The sequence below is a fragment of the Haemaphysalis longicornis genome, unplaced genomic scaffold (genome assembly GCF_048455015.1).
Source record: "Haemaphysalis longicornis isolate Haplotype H1 unplaced genomic scaffold, Haemaphysalis longicornis Haplotype H1 scaffold_1, whole genome shotgun sequence".
Lineage (NCBI taxonomy): Eukaryota > Metazoa > Arthropoda > Arachnida > Ixodida > Ixodidae > Haemaphysalis > Haemaphysalis longicornis.
In genome coordinates this window covers 129,510,028-129,530,318 of record NW_027526203.1, presented here as the reverse complement: position 1 = coordinate 129,530,318, position 20,291 = coordinate 129,510,028, and the positions used below count along the sequence as shown (strand labels likewise).

At 49.1% G+C, this 20,291-nt stretch overlaps 1 protein-coding gene across 3 annotated transcripts in view; it reads right to left on the bottom strand.

Annotated features, from left to right (window-relative positions):
- The window catches only part of LOC144179881 (uncharacterized), a 54,425-nt gene extending 36,723 nt beyond the window's left edge, over window positions 1–17,702 (bottom strand). For 2 of the 3 annotated variants that reach the window (XM_077708308.1, XM_077708323.1), the window contains exons 1-4: window positions 17,492–17,702; window positions 12,605–12,745; window positions 11,910–12,104; window positions 1,827–3,024 (exon numbers count right to left, since the gene is read on the bottom strand). In XM_077708308.1, the coding sequence (XP_077564434.1) occupies window positions 1,827–3,024; window positions 11,910–12,104; window positions 12,605–12,732 (1,521 nt within the window). In that variant the 5' untranslated portion in view covers window positions 12,733–12,745; window positions 17,492–17,702. The remainder of the gene's footprint in view (window positions 1–1,826; window positions 3,025–11,909; window positions 12,105–12,604; window positions 12,746–17,491) is intronic. The other variant, XM_077708316.1, reaches the window with a different exon arrangement.
- Between the last annotated feature and the right edge of the window lie 2,589 nt (window positions 17,703–20,291).

Sequence of the window (20,291 nt, the reverse complement as noted above, 5' to 3'; positions counted from 1 at the left end):
CTCCCTTTCTGCTTCCACGGTGTTCACTACGAGCTCAAGCTAGCAGCACCAGAGGCTGCTTACTCCACCCAAACATCCATGCTGATTTCTTTCCCCATGAGAAATGCATATTCATTCACCTTGCGTTACATAAGCAAGGCTCACTGGATTCACTGAATTCTCCACAGCAAGGGAGCTGAGAACCAACATCTAGCAGATCACCTGTCCACCTCCACTGCCACTTCCATTTGCTCCTAAACTTCCTCATCATGTTTCTGCACTGATATTACCTCGCTTCTGTCAATTTCACCTCGATTGAGAATTTCCTGGGAACGCCTCTCAGCTTTTGTTTTCCACACTGTTGTTTTCCGTGTTCAGTCCAGATTACTGCTCGTTTGCCGACTGTGATTTTTTGCTTACAATTATGGTTCCCTTTTCGCACTCGTCCCAATTCTGCTTTCAGCATCCTGTGGCTCTTCATATTGCCTCACACGACACTACCTGCCACCAGGATGAGGTCTATGTTTCCTTTTCTCATCTAGCCACTTGGGCTTTGTTGAAGAAGGTCATTTGGCACGCATCCAACACAACTACGACTACACATTGCTACGAGGCCACATTTGAGCAAGGACCTTACATTGAAGTACACCTACCCCCAGTGCTGATGACAAATAAGTGTTCAGCACTTGCACATCACCAGCTGGTTCCTTTGCAGGCTGTCGCACTCTTTTGGGGGAAACGTGCGAGCAAGGACAATGTTTAAACATTACATAAAATGGACCACAGCAGGCCAAATCAACTGGATTGAAAGGAAGGCCCCATTTTCACTCTGCTTCTGTCTGCATGCTAGATTATTGGCACATTGCCGCCCCTTGCCAGCTAAGCAAACTTCACGATAAATGCTGAAAAATTTGTCACACCTTCAGACATAATACAGTTTGCGAAGTATCTGTTTACACTAAGCACCCAAAGTATTCCTCAATGTTTACATTCATTTGTTTCTTCCCTCGGAGGCATGTCAGTAAGACCTCAGGTGTCAGTTGGAGATATTTTCCAAGGAAGCACGCAGCACTACTTGCTAACCAAGCGTGATTTTGCCAACCGTCTGAAATGTACACAAATCAAAGATATAATCAATCAACAGCATGGCATTTCTCAAATGCCCTTCCATCACAAACTATACTCCCTTTTGGAGGGAGGGTAGAGTGGAACTGCCTCGAAACAAATGCACATCAGTTGGACACAGCCAACAAATATCGTCCCACTGGTGAATTTTTCCCCCTACTTGAGCTGCCTTCATGTTTTACAGCCAACACATTTATTCAGGATGAAATGTCCTACAAATGTCCCTCATATTGGTCTGGCTCTCGTTCCTGCATGTACACACAGCCAGTCTGTTGCACGCGTTGCAAGGTTCTATTTTGTGCGAGCTTTCTAGAAGATAATACTGCAAAACAAAACATCTATTACAATAAAAATAGCCACTACTAAGTGCTCACCAGTCTAGATAAAAAGAACTATTGGGAAGGTAAATCAGATAATTTAACTTTGTTCACCATACAAACCAGTGGCGTAGCCAGAAATGTTTTCCGATGCACATTATGCCCCGCAGGTAAAAAATTTAAATGACACCCCCACTGGCTATGCCCCTGATACAAACCCTACGAACAAGGCCCTTAGGAAACGCACAAGTGGAGCTGAGAATAACTGGGGCTCTTTTATAATCAGCCACCTGCTCGTCATGGAAATAAGTGGTAAAAACAAACGTCGGATTGCATCTCGGACATCGGCGGTGAGCACAGTAATGGCAACCCGAGAACTCCAGTTATGCCCAGGCCTGCACACACCTTGGGTCGCTTGGCAGCGGTTGCAGGCGGCTCTTGAACTTTGCCAGCAGCGGCTTCTGGTGTTGCCACCTCGGCTGGCTGCGGTGGGGAGCCCCGCACACTACCGTCCCCCCCGACCGGAGGCCCCGTGCTGCTGGGCTGGTGGGCCTCTTTGTCGCTCTCGTGTTCGAGAGAGTCGCTGTCCTGGCCGCCACACGGCCTGCGAAACGTCAGGGCGTCCACGTCCTGCGGCCGCGTCGAGGCTTTGACGGGGGCCCCGCCCCGCTTCCCGGCCGGCTGGGCCTTGCGCCGCAGGATGGGGCTCATCGGGAGCAGGCACAGGTCGGCGGCCGGCTCCAGGGGCAGCCGCCGGGGAGAGGCCTCCTCGGACACGACCAGGATCTCTTCGCGCTCAAAGTGCTCCCACATGCGGTGGTGGCCGGGAGGCCCGTCCGCCGCTGGGCGGCCCTGGTAGCTGCTGTAGGCCTCCTGGGCGCTGACCACACTCGCGCCGTGCTCATCGTTGATGTCAATGAACATGGAGAGCGACAGGGAGCGGGGCATCGGGTCCGCACGGCCCGAGTGGGGTGGCTCCCGCCCACCCTCGTCCGCCTGGCTCATGTCGATGTAGAACGGGAACAGGGCTCCCTTGGCGGACGTGCTTGGGGACTGAAGGCCCGAGTCGCTTGTGCTGGGAGGGGGCTGCCGGGGGACGTAGGAGACTGGCACGGGGGCCGCGCTCTTGTCGTGCAGGAAGAAGGCAGCCATCGGGGTCTCCTTCCCCGGACTGGTGGCACTCCACTTGTCAATGGCCTCCTCGAGGGGCATCTGGCTCTGCAGGTCAAATGTTCCACTCCGAACCATGCTGCTGCTCATGCTTGCGGAGCCATCGTCGCACCGTTGGCCGTGGTCGCACAGGCTGTCCAAAGGTTCCTCCCCCCCATTGCCAGTCGTCGCAGTGCCCCGCTCAGCACCGTCGTTCGCAAAGCGCAAGTTCTCCAGCGAGTCCTCCGTCAGCCCCAGTGAACCAATTGGGGGGCCGTCTGTGCCGGCGCTGTCTGGCACCGCTGGCCGGGGGGCGGTGCCACTGGTGTCGCCCCTGGCACCTTCAAAGTCACCACCATCGTCGTCCTCATCAGTGGAAGGAGCATCGTGTGAACGCAGGGCTCGAAGTATGTCATGTTCCTTCATCCGAATGTCGTCATCAGAGTAGATGCTCCTGCGTGAAACACCAATCAAACATTTTCACTAAAGAATGCTGGCACAAGGGCAATACTGCCATAAGCAGAACACACAAAAAAATGAAAGGTGGTTTGGCTGTGCCGATTCCTGCTGATAGAATAGCGTCAACCAACACAGTACTATGGGTGCACACTACTGCGTGGGTGGTACACTGTGCTAGGCTTCTGAGTATGCCTGGCGCAGATTTCTTCATTCAGGCATTTCTTGTGGTCAATCCTCCTCACGCTTGTGCACTTTGTAATTGATTGAGTAAACTTTAAAGGGGTGCTGAAAGGCATTTTAAGCACACTAAATTAACCAGTGCAGTCATTACGTTGGGTGGTCAACGTCATCTGTGCCAAGTATAATTTTACGTGCAGTGGAACGCTCACACTTTCATAGCAAAGTTTGTCGCCCCTTTCCCACCATTTCCTGCACTTTTTTAGACACCACCATTTAAACACATGTACATCCCTGATTCTCCCATGTGTGTCACGAAGCAGAGATCCTGCTATTAGACGGCCTTTATTCTCGTACTTCCGGCGAAGAGAAGGGTCATTTGCTCAGCGTCGGCGGGTCGCAGCGGGTTGCTAATTAACCTTCGGTTAATTAGCACTTCCTGCAACATGCTTACATGCTATCATGTTTGTTTATATTTATCATTTTTACTCTATTACCACGCTTCTCGTTACAAGACATGGGTGCAGCTTATCAAAAACGCGTGCACCCTCCTCGAGTGCACCATTGGTTTGCTGTGTGCCTTCCCAGGAAGGCCGTTCATCGCAACTAATAAAGCGGCCCGAACCGGCGCATTTTGTGCACGGTCCTCTGCCGCTTTAAAATGCCTTTTTGACATGCTGCCGGCAGGAATTACCGCAACACTGCAAAACAAGACCTGGCACCAGCGGGGCCACTTGTGAGATGGTGTTTTGAGATACACAATGTGTGGTGTGTGAAAGAGGACAAGACACGCAAGATCCTCCCCGTGCAGCTGATAAAGCATTCCTAACCGGCGCATTCATCACCACGAGTTCTCCACCGCTTTAAGCTGTCGTTTCGATGCGCCGCCTGTAATGTTCGCAGGCCGTAAATATGTTGATGGCAGTTTATTCGAGCTGCGTACAAAAATACATCTTCACTCTAGGCTTTTTGAGTTCCAACTGCCCAAGCGGAAAGTGCCGTTCACAATGATCATCTTTCACAGTTTACCATGCCGGGAAGGCGCCAATGGAAACAGAGTGTAGTATCGGGTGAGTTCGTGGTTCATCTTAACAATACAGCGCAACAGAAACAAAGACTTAAGCTGCGCTCGTCCTGTGTGCCACGTCTCTGTCGCGCAGTATTGTTACGACGCCAGTGGACGCCCACCAGACAGGAGCCAGAGAGAGCGAGCGTGGCGTTTCCGTTTCAAGTACCACTGGCATCACCTCTCAGGTGTGTGTGCCCTCGCTGCGCCGTCAATGCCCATCCTCCCTTCTTAGACAAAGTTTTTGTAATGATCAGGTGGGCGTCTGACCTCTGGAGGTCACAGCAGTTGAGCTGTGTGTGGGATGGATGAGAGCTCATCTGGGTATGATGCCGGTACCTCTTTTGACACAAAGAGGTCATCCACAAAGCCCCACTTTGTTGGTTGTTGCAACACAGGAGATCAGGTGCTTTTTCCTCTCGTCGAAGTGAGCCAATATGGTTTGTCTGAGAAGCACTTTTCCAAATGCTCAAGTGCTTTCGATTGCTTCGTTTCTCATCTCCACGCGGTGTTCTTCTGAAGCAACTCGTATAGCCATCAGGCGATGCTTGCCCGGTGCATCAGGAATTGGTCATAGAATGCAAGCATTCAAAGAACAGACTACAGAGCTTTCTTAGAAGTTGGTGCTGGAGCATCCACGATAGCCTTAAACTTCTCCTGGGTTGTGTGAACTCCCAACACATTGATCCGGTGACCCAGCAGGAAAACTTCGTTGACTCCAACACAGCACTTATACTTTCGAAGACAAAGGCTGTGTTTGTCCAACCGCTGTAGCACTTCTCCCAGCCAGGCGTTGTGTTTGGCGGCATCTTTTCTACTGACAATGATGCCGTCCAGGTACGCCCAAACACCTGTGATGCCGGTTATCACAGAGTCCATAACGCACTGAAAATGGCTGGTTGCTGCAGAGTTGCCAAATGGAAGTCTGTTGACTTTGCAGAGTCCTTTTGGCGTGTTGAGAGTCAGTAACTTGGCTGTTTCTGACATGATGGGAAGTTGTTGGTATGTGCAGTTCAGCACAGAAAAAGATGGACTAGAAAAGACACAACACAAGAGCGCTACTACAACTAAAGTTTATTAAAAAAAAAGACACCCGCTCATAAACATGCTAAGGACAGATATAAATGAAAAGCAGAAAAGAAAGGAACATAAGAATGAGGTGAAGTCACACGAGATAAAATTTGGCACACTCAGACACACCCGTCAACAACGCGTGCACCAGCAACCTCAAGAAATTCAATTTCTTTGGCTGAAAGGTGCAAGGATGGCACACTGATACATTTGTCATGTGCTGTCTGAATATTCACTACTTCCATCATTTCCCTGGTGCGCTGGTCTATCGTCCTGGAAAGCACTTCACAGTTTTCCAATGACGGACCACAGGCACCATCTTCACTATCTTTGCAGTGGGCAGCCAAGTGTCCCTTCATTGCCACGGCGTACATTAATTGCATGCTCACACAATTGAACATTAAGACAGTGTCCTGTTTGGCCTACGTAAGACCTTCCACATTTCAGAGGAAGGCGAAACACAACACCTTCAACACATCTAACATACTTATTCCGATGCTGGATGTTGCACTGTTTGTTCTTGTTTGAGTGTGGGCCGGTGCGCGCACATAACCTTGACAACTTGTGAGGCGCAGAGAAAACAACGTCCACATCTGCCCGACTTCCTGTTTTCTTTCAGTTATGTGAAATCTTGTGGATATGTGGTACAACACCAACTTTGCCTCTTCGCTTGTTCCCCTCCTCCTGCTGCTGCGATTCACTATTATCTTTATATTTTTTTTGTGAATTGTTTCTGCTACTGATCTAATTAACTCGGCTGGCTACCCAGCCGACTGCAGCCGCTGAATTTGTTGGCGAAAGCTGTCATCCATTGAATGAACACATGTTTTTTGTAAGAGACTTCAACAGGCAACCCTGTGCAATGGCTCATACTACCAACAAAGATGGCTCCCTCTGATTTGAAGTCTTCGATCAAGAAACCTGATCTCAGAGTTCTCAGGGACCTCGTGGCTCAACACCAATGGAGCCAAACATTTCCGTCAGGTGGTCAGGTGCGATCAACATGATGCAAAAAGCCTTCACGTGTGCATTGCAGCACAACCAGGTAGTCGTCCACGAACCTAAAGGTTCTCTCGACACTACCGTCAGCCAGCTCGGCGGCCACCAGCCGGTTAAAATGCGCCAGATACAGTTCACGCGAAACAGGAGTGACACAAGAGCCAATACAGACGCCTTGTTTTTGAACAAGGACTTGGTTGTTCCATTCTACAGCATTGGAGGTAAGCTACAAGCGAAAAAGTTCCAAAAAACAGGAAATACTAACACCAGCCTTGTTCTGAAATGGAACGACCCCATAGTTATCAATCGCCTCTTCAACACAACCAAGAAGGGTGTCCTGTAGAAGTAAGTAGTACAAATCTTTGATGTCTATGGAAAAACACCAACAACCCACACTGCAACCCTGTCTCGGAAAGGAATACGTGGCAAAAATCTTTGGGTATGTTTTTGCAAAAGAACCTAGGACTCCTGCCGGTTGATGACCCTTTTGTAGTCAAGAATTCTGATGCTGTAGCACATTTTTTGACAGGACTGCAGTGTGGGTCATTGGTGTTTATTCATAAATATCACAGATCTGCACTACTCACTTCTGCAGGACACCCTTCTTGGTTGTGTTGAAGAGGTGGTTGATAACTATGGAGCACTTCCATTTCAAAACAAGGCTGGCGTTAGTATTTCCGGTTTTTTGGAACTTCTTCGCTTGTATCTCACCTCCACTGCTGTAGAATGGAATGACCAGTTCTTGTTTAAAAAAAAAGTGTCTGTATTGGCTCTTGTATCGCTCCTGTTTTGAGTGAGCTGTATCTGGTACATTTTAACTGGCTGGTGGCCGCCAAGCTGGCTGACAGTATTGTCGAGAGAATCTTTAGGTTGGTGGGCTGGTTGTGCTGCAATGCACAAGTGAAGGCTTTTTGCATCACATTGATCGCACACTGACCACCTTTCGGAAATGTTTGGCTCAATTGGTGTTGAGCCACGAGGTCCCTGAGAACTCTGAGATCAGGTTTCTTGATCTAAGACTTCAGATCAGAGGGAGCCATCTTTGTTGGCAGTATGAGCTACGCAGCAAAAAGCTGCTGCTGCCGTTCACCTCGGCACATTCCAAGGTGGTCAAGCGAGCCATCGCACAGGGCTGCCTGTTGAACTCTCTTACAAAATCATGCGTTCATTCAATGAACAATAGCTTTCACCAGCACATTCTGCAGCTAGGGTCGGCTGGGTAGCCAGCCGAGTTTATTACATCAGTAGCAGAAACAATTCACAAAAAAAATACAGAAAGATGATTGTGAATCGCAGCAGCAGGGGCAGGGGAACAAGCGAAGAGGCAAAGTTTCTGTTGTACCGCATATCCACAAGATTTCACATAACTTGAAGAAAATGGGAAGTAAGATGGGTGCGGAATTTTCTCTGCACCTCAATTCATTGTCGCTCGCACCGGCCCACACTCAAACAAGAACAAACAGTGCAACATCCAGCATCAGAATAAGTATGTTAGATGTGTTGAAGGTGTTGTATCGCCTTCCTCTGAAATGTGGAAGGTCTTACGTAGGCCAAACAGGACGCTGTCTTAATGTTTGATTGCGTGAGCATGCAAATAATGCACGCCGTGGCAATGAAGGGACACTTGGCTGCCAACTGCAAAGATTGTGAAGATGGTGCCTGCGCTCCGTCATTGGAAAACTGTGAAGTGCTTTTCAGGTCGAGAGACCAGCGCACCAGGGAAATGATGGAAGCGGTGAATATTCAGACAGCACATGACAAATGTATCAGTGTGCCGGCCTTGCACCTTTCAGCCAAAGAAATTGAATTTCTTTAGGTTGCTGGCGCACGCGTTGTTGACGGGTGTGTCTGAGTGTGCCAAATTTTATCTCGTGTGACTTCACCTCATTCTTATGTTCCTTCCTTTTCTGTTTTTCATTTATATCTGTCCTTAGCGTGTTTATAAGTGGGCGTCTTTTTTTTAGTAAACTTCAGTTGTAGTAGCACTCTTGCGTTGTGTCTTTTCTAGTCCCTGTCTTTTTTTGCGCTGAACTGTACATAATGGAATACCAACTGGGACAGTCAATTACGTTGTTGGTATGCTTGAGCCAGATGTAGGATACTGTATATCTTGCCTCCTCTCAATTTGCTGAAGATATCGCCTGTTGTAGGAAGTGGGTGGGCTGCCTTCCTTGATGCCAAGTTGACGGTGGAAGGAAGGATAGCTGCCACGGATGCACACTGTCCCATCTTTCTTTTGCACCATTATGAGAGGCGTGGCCCACTTTGAATGCTGGGCTGGCTCGATGACACTGTGTTTGTGAAGTTTGTCAATCTCTGCATACACAGGGAACTGTAAGGTGATGGGAACTGGCTGTGCTTTCATGAACTTCGGCATCGCTCCTTCGGTGAGTTCAATGTCCACTTTTGGGCCAAGGAATTCCGAGATGTCCACGTTGAATACGAACTGGTACTTTTCTAATAGCTGCTGGACAAGTTCATCATCCGAGGCTTGTTGATTCCAGCAAGTTGTATGCCGAGATGTGGGAACCAGTTTCTTCCAGGCAGGTTGCATCCAGCTCCATCGACAACCAGTAGTGGTTACACAGATGTCATGGACTTGCACTCGATGTTTACTGTTGCAGAACCCAGAACATGAAGAGACTGGCCTGACCACATGCGCAGCAACTGTAGCCTAAATGAATTATGTGTCCACATGGTGTTGAACATGGACTTCCTGACAAGCATGCAGGTGGCACCGGAGTCTACTTCAAAGTTCAAAGGTTTATTGTCGATTAGCACGTTCACTGTGAACTTCGGCACGTTCACAGTGTCCGCCAAGTTGTTGATATCATGCGTCGTCTCAGCTCTTGCATGCTGATGATGAGCCAGTGACAGAGTCACCTGTGGCACATGCTGTAGTGGTAGCTCCACGTTGCGGTTTCAGTGCAAGTTTTGAGCGTCTTTGTGCTTAAATTGATGCAATGTGTCCGCGCTTCTTGCAATGCAGGAGTAAGTCTGGAACTTGAAAGTGTCCGGGCTGTGCTGTGCACCACGTCGACAGCATTGAGCTTTCCCGTTTTTTGGTCGCTTTCCTGCGCCATAATGATTCCTCGGTGGGGAACCCATTGCACTTGCCTTGTTCACGTCTCTGGCTGGAAATCCACTTGTTTTGGGCACGTCTCTGAACTCAGCCTTTACTTTTTTTTTGTCTTCTGTGGCGCTTCCTGCTCGCAAGGTGAATTCATAGGCCTTCTTGAATGTCAAGTCTCGTTCAGAAAAGATGTTGTTGCAGCCTCATCCCTTAGGCCGCAAACATAATGGTCTCGGAGCATTACATCCAGAGGCAGGAGTGTAGCATTTGTTGGCTCGCCTGATCTCAATGTAAAATTGCAGTCTGCTGCAAGTTGTTTCCGTGCTATATACCGTAGGCATCCACGGTTTCTCCCTGTTCTTGATTCCGACATTTAAAGCGTGCTTGACAGTGAGCTTTCAAAGTGTGCTTTCAGGGCGTCTACAATATCTTCAAAACTGACCTTAGTGGGCTGCTCGGGCTGTAGCAGGGGGCGCAGACGACGTCGTAAGTCCCTACCCCACACAACGTTGGAAGGTGTGCTTTTTTTTCTTGGAAACGTCCATAACATCCAAAGCCTCAAAGAAAAAGTTCAGGCGCCCTGACCATGATTTCCACGAACCCGGTCTGCGGTAGAACGCTGGAATGCGGGCAAAGTCAGGCGTTGCCATGGTGTGCGCAGCGCAGGGGCTGTGTTGCTGTTCGATGATGTAGCCGCTTAAAAGTGCCATCAGTCCAGAATTGACCTCGTTGCCTATTGTAATGTTCGAAGGCAGTAACATGTGGACAGTGGTTTATTCGAGCTGCCTACAAAAAATTCATTTTCACTCTAGGCTTTTAGAGTTCCAACTGCACAAGGGGAGAATGCCGTTTGGACCGATCATCTTTCACTGTTTACCGCGCCGGGAAGGCACCAATGGAAGCCCGCCAGGCAGGAGCCAGCGACAGTGCACACGGCGTCGCCGTTTTAAGTATCACTGGTATCATCTCCCAGGTGTGTGCGGCCTTGCTGCGCCGTCGATGCGGTTGCATGGTCATCAACGATCCGTCACCGCCGATACCAACCACTGCAACGCGCAGTCAGCGGAGCGTAAAACCGGACATGGTTGGAGACATCCCCTCCGAGGAGCGAAGCATCGTGGGAGGGAATGCTCACCCATCGTCAACAGTGTGGAGAATGATGAAGAAAGGAGGAAACATGCCGCGGCAGCAATGTGCAGTTTTTGATTTACAAATTCTCAGCTAATATTCATCGCTTTAGCAAAATTCTTGAAGGAGGTGATGTCTAAAACATTGCTTTATTTGGTCATACGTACATCCATGTATCGGTGGAGGATATTTCAGGGCCCCTTTATATGATCGAGTCGATTAGCGATTTCATAAAGCCTCGTCTCTGCAGGTGTGCCCAGCCACTCTTGGCAAGCTTGGTTCAAGCTGTGTAGCTTGTGTATCCCGAGAGACGGGTGTGAAGGCATCCTCATCCTTCTGCCTGTCCTGTCCTCCTCTCCGCTACTATCATTGAGAGTGTCGGCCAATCACCCTTGTTCGGCCTACATTTTGGCTCAATGTTTGGCAGCCTCAACGTAAAGATTAGCGATTTGGCAACATAAAACTCATTGTACGTCAAGTTATGGGTACTGTTGGTGCAACATTAGGGCCAATGTCAGGCCAGCAAATACCGCGACTGGCTTTGGGGGAAAGGATGCCCCACCCTCACCCGTTCTGCTTCGCCCTTACCTCATTGCTATGGATGGAGTGAAAATACTGTTTTTTCACGTTGCCAAGTCAACTTTGAATGCAGTGTAGGCAATGCCGGGTCTGCTGTGGACACACTAAACTCCAGGTCACTGACCCGCGGCGGTGTGCCGGATGAAGTGGCTAACAGAGTTCCCCCCCAATCGCCATGCCTGCTGCCCCCTGCTGCTGGGCCACCCTGCCTGATGGGTGGCCACGACGGTGTGCCAAGCCGCGTGTGCGGTGTGCTGCATCATGAAGCATGGCTGCACCAAAATACCCTTGGAAAACATACCAACAGCACACCAGGTGGCATTGTAGCGGCTCTGCTGCCGCCCTCCACACACACACAAAAAAAAGCCTACACTCTGTGGCTTAGAAAAAGCAAGCAATGCTCAAGTAAAACTTTTTTGGCAAGCCATTTCACGCTTGTACAGGTGGGCTTGGCACAGCAATGACTGAAATGGCCTCACCCCTGACTTTATTGACTTCACCTCAGTGGCTTGTGCAAGTGCATTAGTGCCTACGTGACCACCAAAGAGTGAAAAAAAAACAAAAACAAGGAAGGCACGATTTAAACTGAAGATATGCAGAACCAATTCATTACACCATTGCACGGAAAGGATCGGCCTCCACATTTCGGGCAGTGAGTGAGCCTCTCTCGGTCACTGCCTGAGAGAGGCTCGCTCTGAAGAGCCGAGAAAGTCATTCTATCAGGCTATGCGAGGCTGTTACTTTTATGTGCAGGTGAGCGACCTGGGTATGAAACCACCTTGCCCACCTGAGGAAATCCCCGAGCCGGTCCTCTTCAAGTGGAACAGCAAAGTGGCCAATGCCTGTGGTGGCAAAGCTCTCGTTGAGCAGCTTCCAGAAGGCCGGCACTCTCACCACGAGCACTGCCTTGTGGGCCCTGAGCACCGACCCGTGATCCCCCGACTCGATGGTGACATCCGCAAAAAGGCCATCTTCAAGCACACTGCACAAGGTGGGGGACTCATCGTCATCATCATCAGTCTGCCTACGCCAACTACAGGGCAAAGGGCTCTTCCATAGATCTCCAATTATCCCAGCCCTGTGCTATCTGTGACCAACTTATCCCCGCAAACTTCTTGATCTCATCTGCCCACCTAACTTTCTGCCGCCCCCTTCCACGCTTGCCTTCTCTAGGGATACAAAGAAAAACAGTGCAAAAGACAGGACAAAGAAACGAACCACAACCCAAAGGCGCTGTGGTTTGTAGTTCCTTTCTTTGCCCTGCCTTCTGCACTGTTTTTCTTCGTATTACAATGTACCATCTCGCCCTCCAGCAAACCCTTCTCTAGGGATCCGCTCTGTTACCGTTAATGACCAACGGTTATCTTGCCTTCACATTACATGCCCTGCCCACGCCCATTTGTTTTTCTTAATTTCTACTAAGGGGGCGGGACTCGCCAAGACCCAGTTGCTCGCTGCCTGCGGGGACCCCGCATGACCCACCTGAGCATGTGCTTCTGCAGCTGCGAGCGCAGGCGAAGCTGCAGCTTCTCATGCTCCTTGCCGCATTTGAGCAGGAAGCCCGGACTCGGGTGCACGGGGCTCCGGGCTGGGCTGCCACCGGGCCACATTGCAGGTCAACCACTGCACACGCACCACCCAGCGTCACCCACCACCGGCGGAGGTCATGCCTGGGTACATTCTTTCGCACACCCTTCAAGCTCTGTGCAGCCCAATACCACCAAATTTCCTGGCTCTTGTGTGCTTAGTGGCAAATGCCTCGACTGTGACACATTTTGTACTGCTGGCTCGCACTGCATTAAATCGTAAACTGATTCTGGATTCTGACAAGCACCCTTCAGAGGCCTCCCATTGGTTGGGCTTAGCGTTATACCATAACACGCTAGCACCGTGGTGTGCCGAGGACTAAAACACCTGTTTACAACACAGTCAACATGGGGTACAGATATTTTTACACACCACTGCCCTTATAAAACAGAACAAGTAGCATCCCATTAGTAATATGCCATCATAAATGGAGAACAATAATTCGCCTCTCTTTCGTCACTCTTTTGCCAGCGGTCTTGCGCCCCCTGTGTCCCACATACCTGACTTTGTCAATATTAAAGGAAGCAGGTGCTGCTATCGAGTGCTTTAGTGGGAATCATGAATGACGTGTCAATTGCAGTGCCAGCCATTGGCCAGTGCATGATGCTAGTGATTGAACGTGCCAGCTCTGAAGTGTGCATGTGTTGTTTTTGGCCTGCGGGGCTTACTGCCAAACATAGGAATGGGCAGAGCGAAGGCAGCTTTGTGCAGGTCTGCATGACACACGACTAGCAAACTGTGTAACATTTAATTAATGCCAGGGGCGAGTAGTGATGCATCATTTGGCAGCATATGCAGCACGCCAATCGCTTGAATTTTAGCAACCAGTGGCGTAGCCAGAAATTTATTTCAGAAGGGAGTGCATATGCAACAATAGTGCCTCCGCCCAAGTGTAATATATACAGTGGAACTCCCAATGATATGTCCCCCAATCTCACTGCGACCCGCTTCTTACGACAGATCACCGCGGTCCTGGCAGTTAGGCTCCGCGGCCGAGGTGGAGTAGCACACTTACGGGCGCCTACCCCCATAGCCGCACGCTGCCACAACAAGCTATCGCGGCGCATGTTTTCAGCCGCTGTTCAGGACTCTAAAATTTGGGAAAAACGCGACAATACAGGGGGAGGGTACAGGAAGAAGGGGGGGGGGGGCGCATTGGCGGCCATCGAAACGGCTGAAGAGGTCACTTGAAAGCCATACAAAGCGAGTTTTCAGGGAAACCAATGACTTCTGACGAAGGCATCAGCGACGACACCAGGGAACTGTCCGCTTTCGAATCACTATGGCCGGCATTACCATGACTTTTGCTTCCTTTATAAATTACAGCTAATTTTCCCTGATAGAAGTGATAGAAGCACAGGTTTCCCGAGTTTTCCATGAGTTTTTCCAGACTATCCGAAATCAAATCCCTGATGATTCTCGGTTTTCCCCACTGGTAGACACGCTGGCTAAAACATCTAACAGTAGACAATCCTTTCTTGGAGAAATCATCAGACGATATGACGTAGCTTTCTTGGTGAAATACTCAGACGATACGAATTAGTTTACAGATTATAAGTGTAAATCTGACTTCGCGGGTGCCTCGATAGATGTTAAATATTTGTATTACTCCATCCCTGAACAGGAGATACTTTTGTGCATTGAAAATAGTATTGACACCTTTGGAGCCATTGCTTTCCAGAACGCCTGTGGGGAATCAGTGCAGGGATTCCTTGAGCTGCTGCTGTTATACTTGAAGTGCACTTGTGTGATGTATGAAGGCAACGAATGTCGACCTTCAAAAAAGTGGTGCTAGTATTGGATCATGCCTACCGCTCATCCTCAGCGACCTGTTCCTAGCCCTGAAGGGCCTGTCTGTTTGCAAAGTGTTTCGTTTTGTTGATAATTTTCTGATTATTTGCGATTCAAGAATTCAAGAAAATGTCCTTAAGACGTCGTTTCCGAGGTTGTCGGGATTTTCTTCCGTTGCCTCGAACCACCTGAGATCACTCATGAGGTTCACAAGACGGCTGTTTTAGTTAGGTTTCTGGACATTAAACTTGTCTTCTCTAGTGACCATGTCTGCTGGAAATTTGAACCCAGAGCAAACAAGCCGCTGCTTTCGCATGCTCAAAACTTGTTAAAAGAGCGATCGCCAGCCTCTGCTTGAGTAATTCCTTGAAGAAATGTTACTGTCATTCCATGAGCACTAGCCTCAACGAGCAATTGGACCGCCTGTTGGCTGCGGCTTATCCGTCCCATTTGATGCGTCAGTTGTGGAGCAATTAAAAAAGCATCCGCCAAGTGCACAGCTTGAGAAAAACTAAATTGTAAACGATAGCGAAAAGGTGGTCGTCCCTTTCATTCGTAACCTGTCCCGCCGCCTAAAGAAGACTGGATGCCAGGGAACGTCAGGGAAGACTAGAACGTCAACGCGGCGTTTTCGGGTCCCACCAAATTGCAGTCTTTGTGCAAGTGGATCAAAGAAGGCACGACGGAGGAACCTGCTTGTTCTAAGAATCACAAAAACCTCTTCATTAGGTGTTGTCGAATCAACACCCTTAACTCATTGCAATAATGAATACGTCAGCTAAACAGGCAGGCGCTGTAACAATAGGCTTCGCGGGCACCACAACAACATACATAATGCAGTGAGTATTGGTATTCATTGCCGCAACTGCGGTTGCACCCGTGAGTCCGTGCGCACCAAGATCCCTGCTAGATACCACAATACGGTAGTATGCCAGATGCAAGAACGCTGCTTAAGTGCCCCTTACTTGGTTCTATTGGAAAAAGAATTGAAGTTTTTATGGGAATCTTTCACGCGTTCATGATTATTTTTGCGATTCCCTGGCTGATTCAGGAAATGCCATGTGCTGTTTTCCATGATTTTTCTCATATAAGCTCGATGTATGTTTTTCCCTCCAATAATTGTTGTTGAAAGTCAGCGCTCGTGGTGTGCCGCTCCTCCTTTGTGTGTCTGCGCTGTAAAATGTTGACATGAATCAACAAGCGCAACAGGGTCTTAGGAACTTTCATTCTTGCTGGTGATTTTAATCTGCCAGACTTAGAATGGAGTGATGGAATATGTGTAAAAGCCACTGGGTGCCGCGTGAACCCGAAAATGAAAAATGTAATTGGCAACTTTGGTCTTACTCAGTTTGTTACTTTCCCAGCTAGTAATAATAACTTTTTAGCCCTCCCGTTCTCAAATTCTCCGTTTGGTGAATAACGTCAGCGTTATTCCAGGTATCAGCGACCACATGGCTGTTGCTGCAGAAGTCAGAAAAGTACAAGAACCTTAAGTTGTGCAACAAGAAATATTTTCTTATTCAGCAAGGGTGACTACTCAACTAAAGCCCGAAAGCTAGAAGACCATTTGCCCGTGTTTGAATGCCTAGCTGAAAACAATAGTGTAAACAATTTGTGGCTTAAGTTTAAGGACAAGTGGTTGCCCTTTCTGGATAAATATATACCTGCGAAACAAGCAGACAAGCTTAATAAATGCAAGAAGCCATGGATGATGTCCAGTATTGTGGCCTTACAAGTGGCCTATGACTGGCCCTTCGGGAGAGTTCTGGACTAATGAAATTTTTGAAGTGGCTGCATTCGGCATTTGTTTTCACACTCTCTTATTTTGCTGTAAAAAGTTTTACTCCGCCCTTTATAAAAGTTAATCCGTTCAGCTAAAGTAATTCCCTAACTGAAATGCAGAAGTGCGGTGAGGCAGTTCGAGCCGTCCTGAATGATTGATTATTTGCTGTGCTGCTAGACAGCAAATGTTTCAATACTTGGTGCATGGTAAAACTCACAAGTACTGACAATCCAAGAACTATGCACATATACAGACATCGCCAAAACAATGTGAAATTAATTTGATCCGAAAGTTGACAAGGAATTCTTAAAAAAAAAAAAAAAAAAACACTTTTTAGTACAGTCATGTGGTCCAGACTTCGCATGTTTCTGTTTGGACCACCTAAATTTGGCAAAATTAAGTAGTCGAATGACGAGAGTAACTTAAATAATGTGGTAGAAGAGTCTGGTGATGGGCCTGTTGGTACACACTCGGATGGGACGTTGGATAGAAGGACGGGACCCAGCCTCGCGAGAGAACGTGTTGTCCCGCTTTCTCCTTGTGTACGCGTCATCCAATTATATAATATTCCTGCTCTTCCTTTTGTCAACGTTCACAAAACGAGGGGTTTTGCAAACGTGTGGCCTGTTTTGTTCCTGCCTGATGGTGTGGCATTACGCAATTATAGAATAAATAAAGCGAAGCGTTGGAGCTCTTCAGTCGCGCATATGCAACCGTCACGATCTCAAATTATACGAAACAGAACGGAATTATTTTTTTCCCTGACACTTTTCAGCCTCATGTACAGAAATGATCCGCTAAACGTGCGGCGGAACAGGTGCACCGCTTGACGAAGGTATTCCGGGCATGACGGCACCACGGCCCTAAAAAGGAAGAAATCTGCGATTCTTCACAGGAAGCGGCCGGCAGCCAATTTTGGCACGCCGCCTTGTTTGGCTCGAAAAAGGATGCGGCGAAGATCGAGCAATGCAGCGAAGCCTTGCAGGAAAGCCAGCGCTCCAACGCTCGTCGCTGCGTCGGGCTGGCAGCAATCGTGCGAACGCCGCAGCATTTCTCCGCGCGTTCGGTGGTGCGAGGAGGTTCTCGCACAACGGTTACACGTGTTTAAAGGAACGTTTCACAGCAAAGCAGTTGGCTGCCCGCTTTGCTGTCAAACTCGGCAGCCGCCGAAAGGCCGTTGACAGGATCGGACAAAGAAATTGCTGTACCTTTTCGAAAGACGACCAACCTGAGCAGGGACAGCACTCACGAAGTCCGCCCATCGTGTGGAGCCCACATAGTAGCATACTGGCTCAGGCCAGAGGAACGACCCGCAAGAGATGCAGAAGAGCGCGGAGGAAAGAATCCTGCATGCGGAAGAGCGACGACGCCCAGAGCTTCCTGCTGAGTTTCTCTCCCGGTTTTTCTCTCACTTTAGCAGCGCCCCTATTCGCACGTCACGTGGGAACAATTTTTATGTTTAGCTCGCACGCCGCGTAAGGATAATTTTTATTTATGTTCGCACGCCGCGTGCGATCAAGAAATAAAGGCAGCGTCTTAAAATAAAATAAATTCCGTATTATAACACACAATACACGTTTTTATTTTTATTAAAAGTTCAAAAGCTATTCGAATGCTAGAAGATTTTGAAACAAACCATTTTTGTTCTTGCGGGCGCAGCCGGCGCTGCAGCCTGCTGCCGTGGGTGTATGGTGGCTACCATAGTGGGTGGGTGGACTGCAGGGACTACAATAACATTATTGTATGAAACTCTATGCGACTGCAGGAAGGACATAAACAAATTCAAAGAATCCGGCGAGGTGATATAGTAGGAGTCTTAAATGCCCACATTGAGGATCTATATGGACTACAACGTACGGCGCCCTGGTTCTAAATATGTGTGAAGAACGGCAGCTGGTGATAGTTAATAAATGCGGCGGGCTTGGTCTCAGAGCACACGTACGAGCGGTTGAACCAAATGACGATAGATGCCCAACAGAAAATATTTGAACTGGTTTTAGCTGGTCTCTGCTGATTTCTGCTGGTCCCAGCTGGGCCGCTGCTGGTTTCTTCTGGTCCCAACTTGGCCGCTACTGGTCCCAGCTGGGCTGCTGCTGGTCCCAGCTAGGCCACCGTTGGTCCCAACAGGGCTTCAGTTGGGACCAGCAAGGCTCCAGTTGGTCCTAACTGGGCTTCAGTTGGGACCAGCTGGGCTGCTGTTGGGACCAGCAAGGCTGCAGTTGTGACTATCAGGGCTGCATTTGGGACCAATAGTTGCTCCCAGGACTTCTTGGTACCCAGATGGTCTCTGCTATAAAGACCTACTGGAGCCAGCAAATCATTAGCCGAAGGTCGTCTAGGACGTCTACAGCTCAACTTTGTGCTCCTAAAACGAATAAATATAAGCCTGGTCCCGCCCGAAACAATTGGAGAGCTGCAGTAAGCCCTGTTTTTTTTTTTTTTTTTTGCTATTTCTAGGCATAATATACTCGCCGAATATTCTATTCTAACCCAAGGGAAAGAGAAAAAAAAGGGTAAGTTTCGTGCCCCGCGCGGGGCACGAGATCTAGCCCGCCCCGCAGAAGTGACGTCAAACTAAACTACTCACGTGACTTCCTGTGACGTCACTAAATTTATTATTTTTTGCCCATTTAAGGACGTTGTTTGACGGCGTGTGTGCGCCATGTGGGATTCCGGCCGTGGCTCCAACCGCAAGCCTGCGCAACGTTACGTCCTTATCGCCTTGCACAGCGGCTACCTCGCGGTGCTTTTTTCTTGTTGGGAGGATTGTTTGTAATTATTTATTAAATATTTTTCGTGAACTTGCTGCTGCTAGTCTTGGTAAGCCTAACGCATCCTATTTTGGCAAGCTGCTTCGCCCCGCTTTTTTCCGTGCTCCTTTTGTTGCCGTTAAATATGTTGCTAGCTTCATTGTCTTGAAGTTCGCGTGCCATCGGCTTCATGCTCCTGCATTCGTTGTCATCGCTACTTGCATTCCAAGCCTTGTGTTTTGATTTTGGCGTAAAACGTGCGGATCAGTTCTCCAGCGCTTCGCGCCGTGGCTAACGAGGTAGCTGACTTTGATGACGTGATAACGCGATTTATTGATTGAATACACGTTTATTCCATTTTCTTGCGCTTGAGCGCTGCTATGGATAGATGGGTCAGGTAGGGGATTGGTAGGGAAGGAAAAAGTGGGAAAGGATAATGCCGCCATTCACTGCATCAGCGGCATGGACGCAACACTATGGTCGCCTGGAGTCATAGCCACCGTACTGTCCTGCGCGTCGCCACAAAGCCGGTCGCCAACGACTGGTGCTGCGGGGTCCAACAGAAAAAGCAGCAGGGCATGCCACAAGCTAGTAGCGTACCCAGCAGGAGCTTTTGGTGGCGGACAGGACCAGGACTGGAGAGACGTGGGCCAGGGTCCAAGTCGCACGTTGGTGAGGGCACGGTACCGAGGAATACTGTAGCGGGGGCAGTCCCACACTAGATGTTGTAGGTCTGCCCTGGTATGGCAAGTGCTGCAGGTGCTCGGGACACTGGGAGCGGCCCCACGGCGATGAAAACGGTAGAGCATAAAATTTGGCCCATCTCCCCGCGAGGGGGACTCGAGTAAATGCGTCGCATCGGGGGTGGGTGTATTGCGTTAACGTTTAGTGTTTGGGGAGTTGGTGGTAGTGAATGCGTTGTATCAGCAGCTTCTTGACGTAGTTTGAATGAGTCAAGGATATAAGGCGCGTTCGTAGCCTCCCATTCTGTGTCGGCTTTGTGGCGCAGTGGGTAGAGCACCATGTACATTGCGTTCCGCCCGCAGGGTCGAGGAATCGAAACCAGGCGCCGGATATTATTTTTTTTATATAGTGTAGGGGGAGGGGTGCGGACTACGACTACGGACGTCAACGCGGGTGACATCGTGAGTTACTGAAATGCTCTGCATTTAAAACGGTGTGAGCAGTGTTCCCGTCTGAATCCGTCGGATGATCACACATTCCCGCCGTGAGAACTCACGGGAAGGAACTGCAGGGA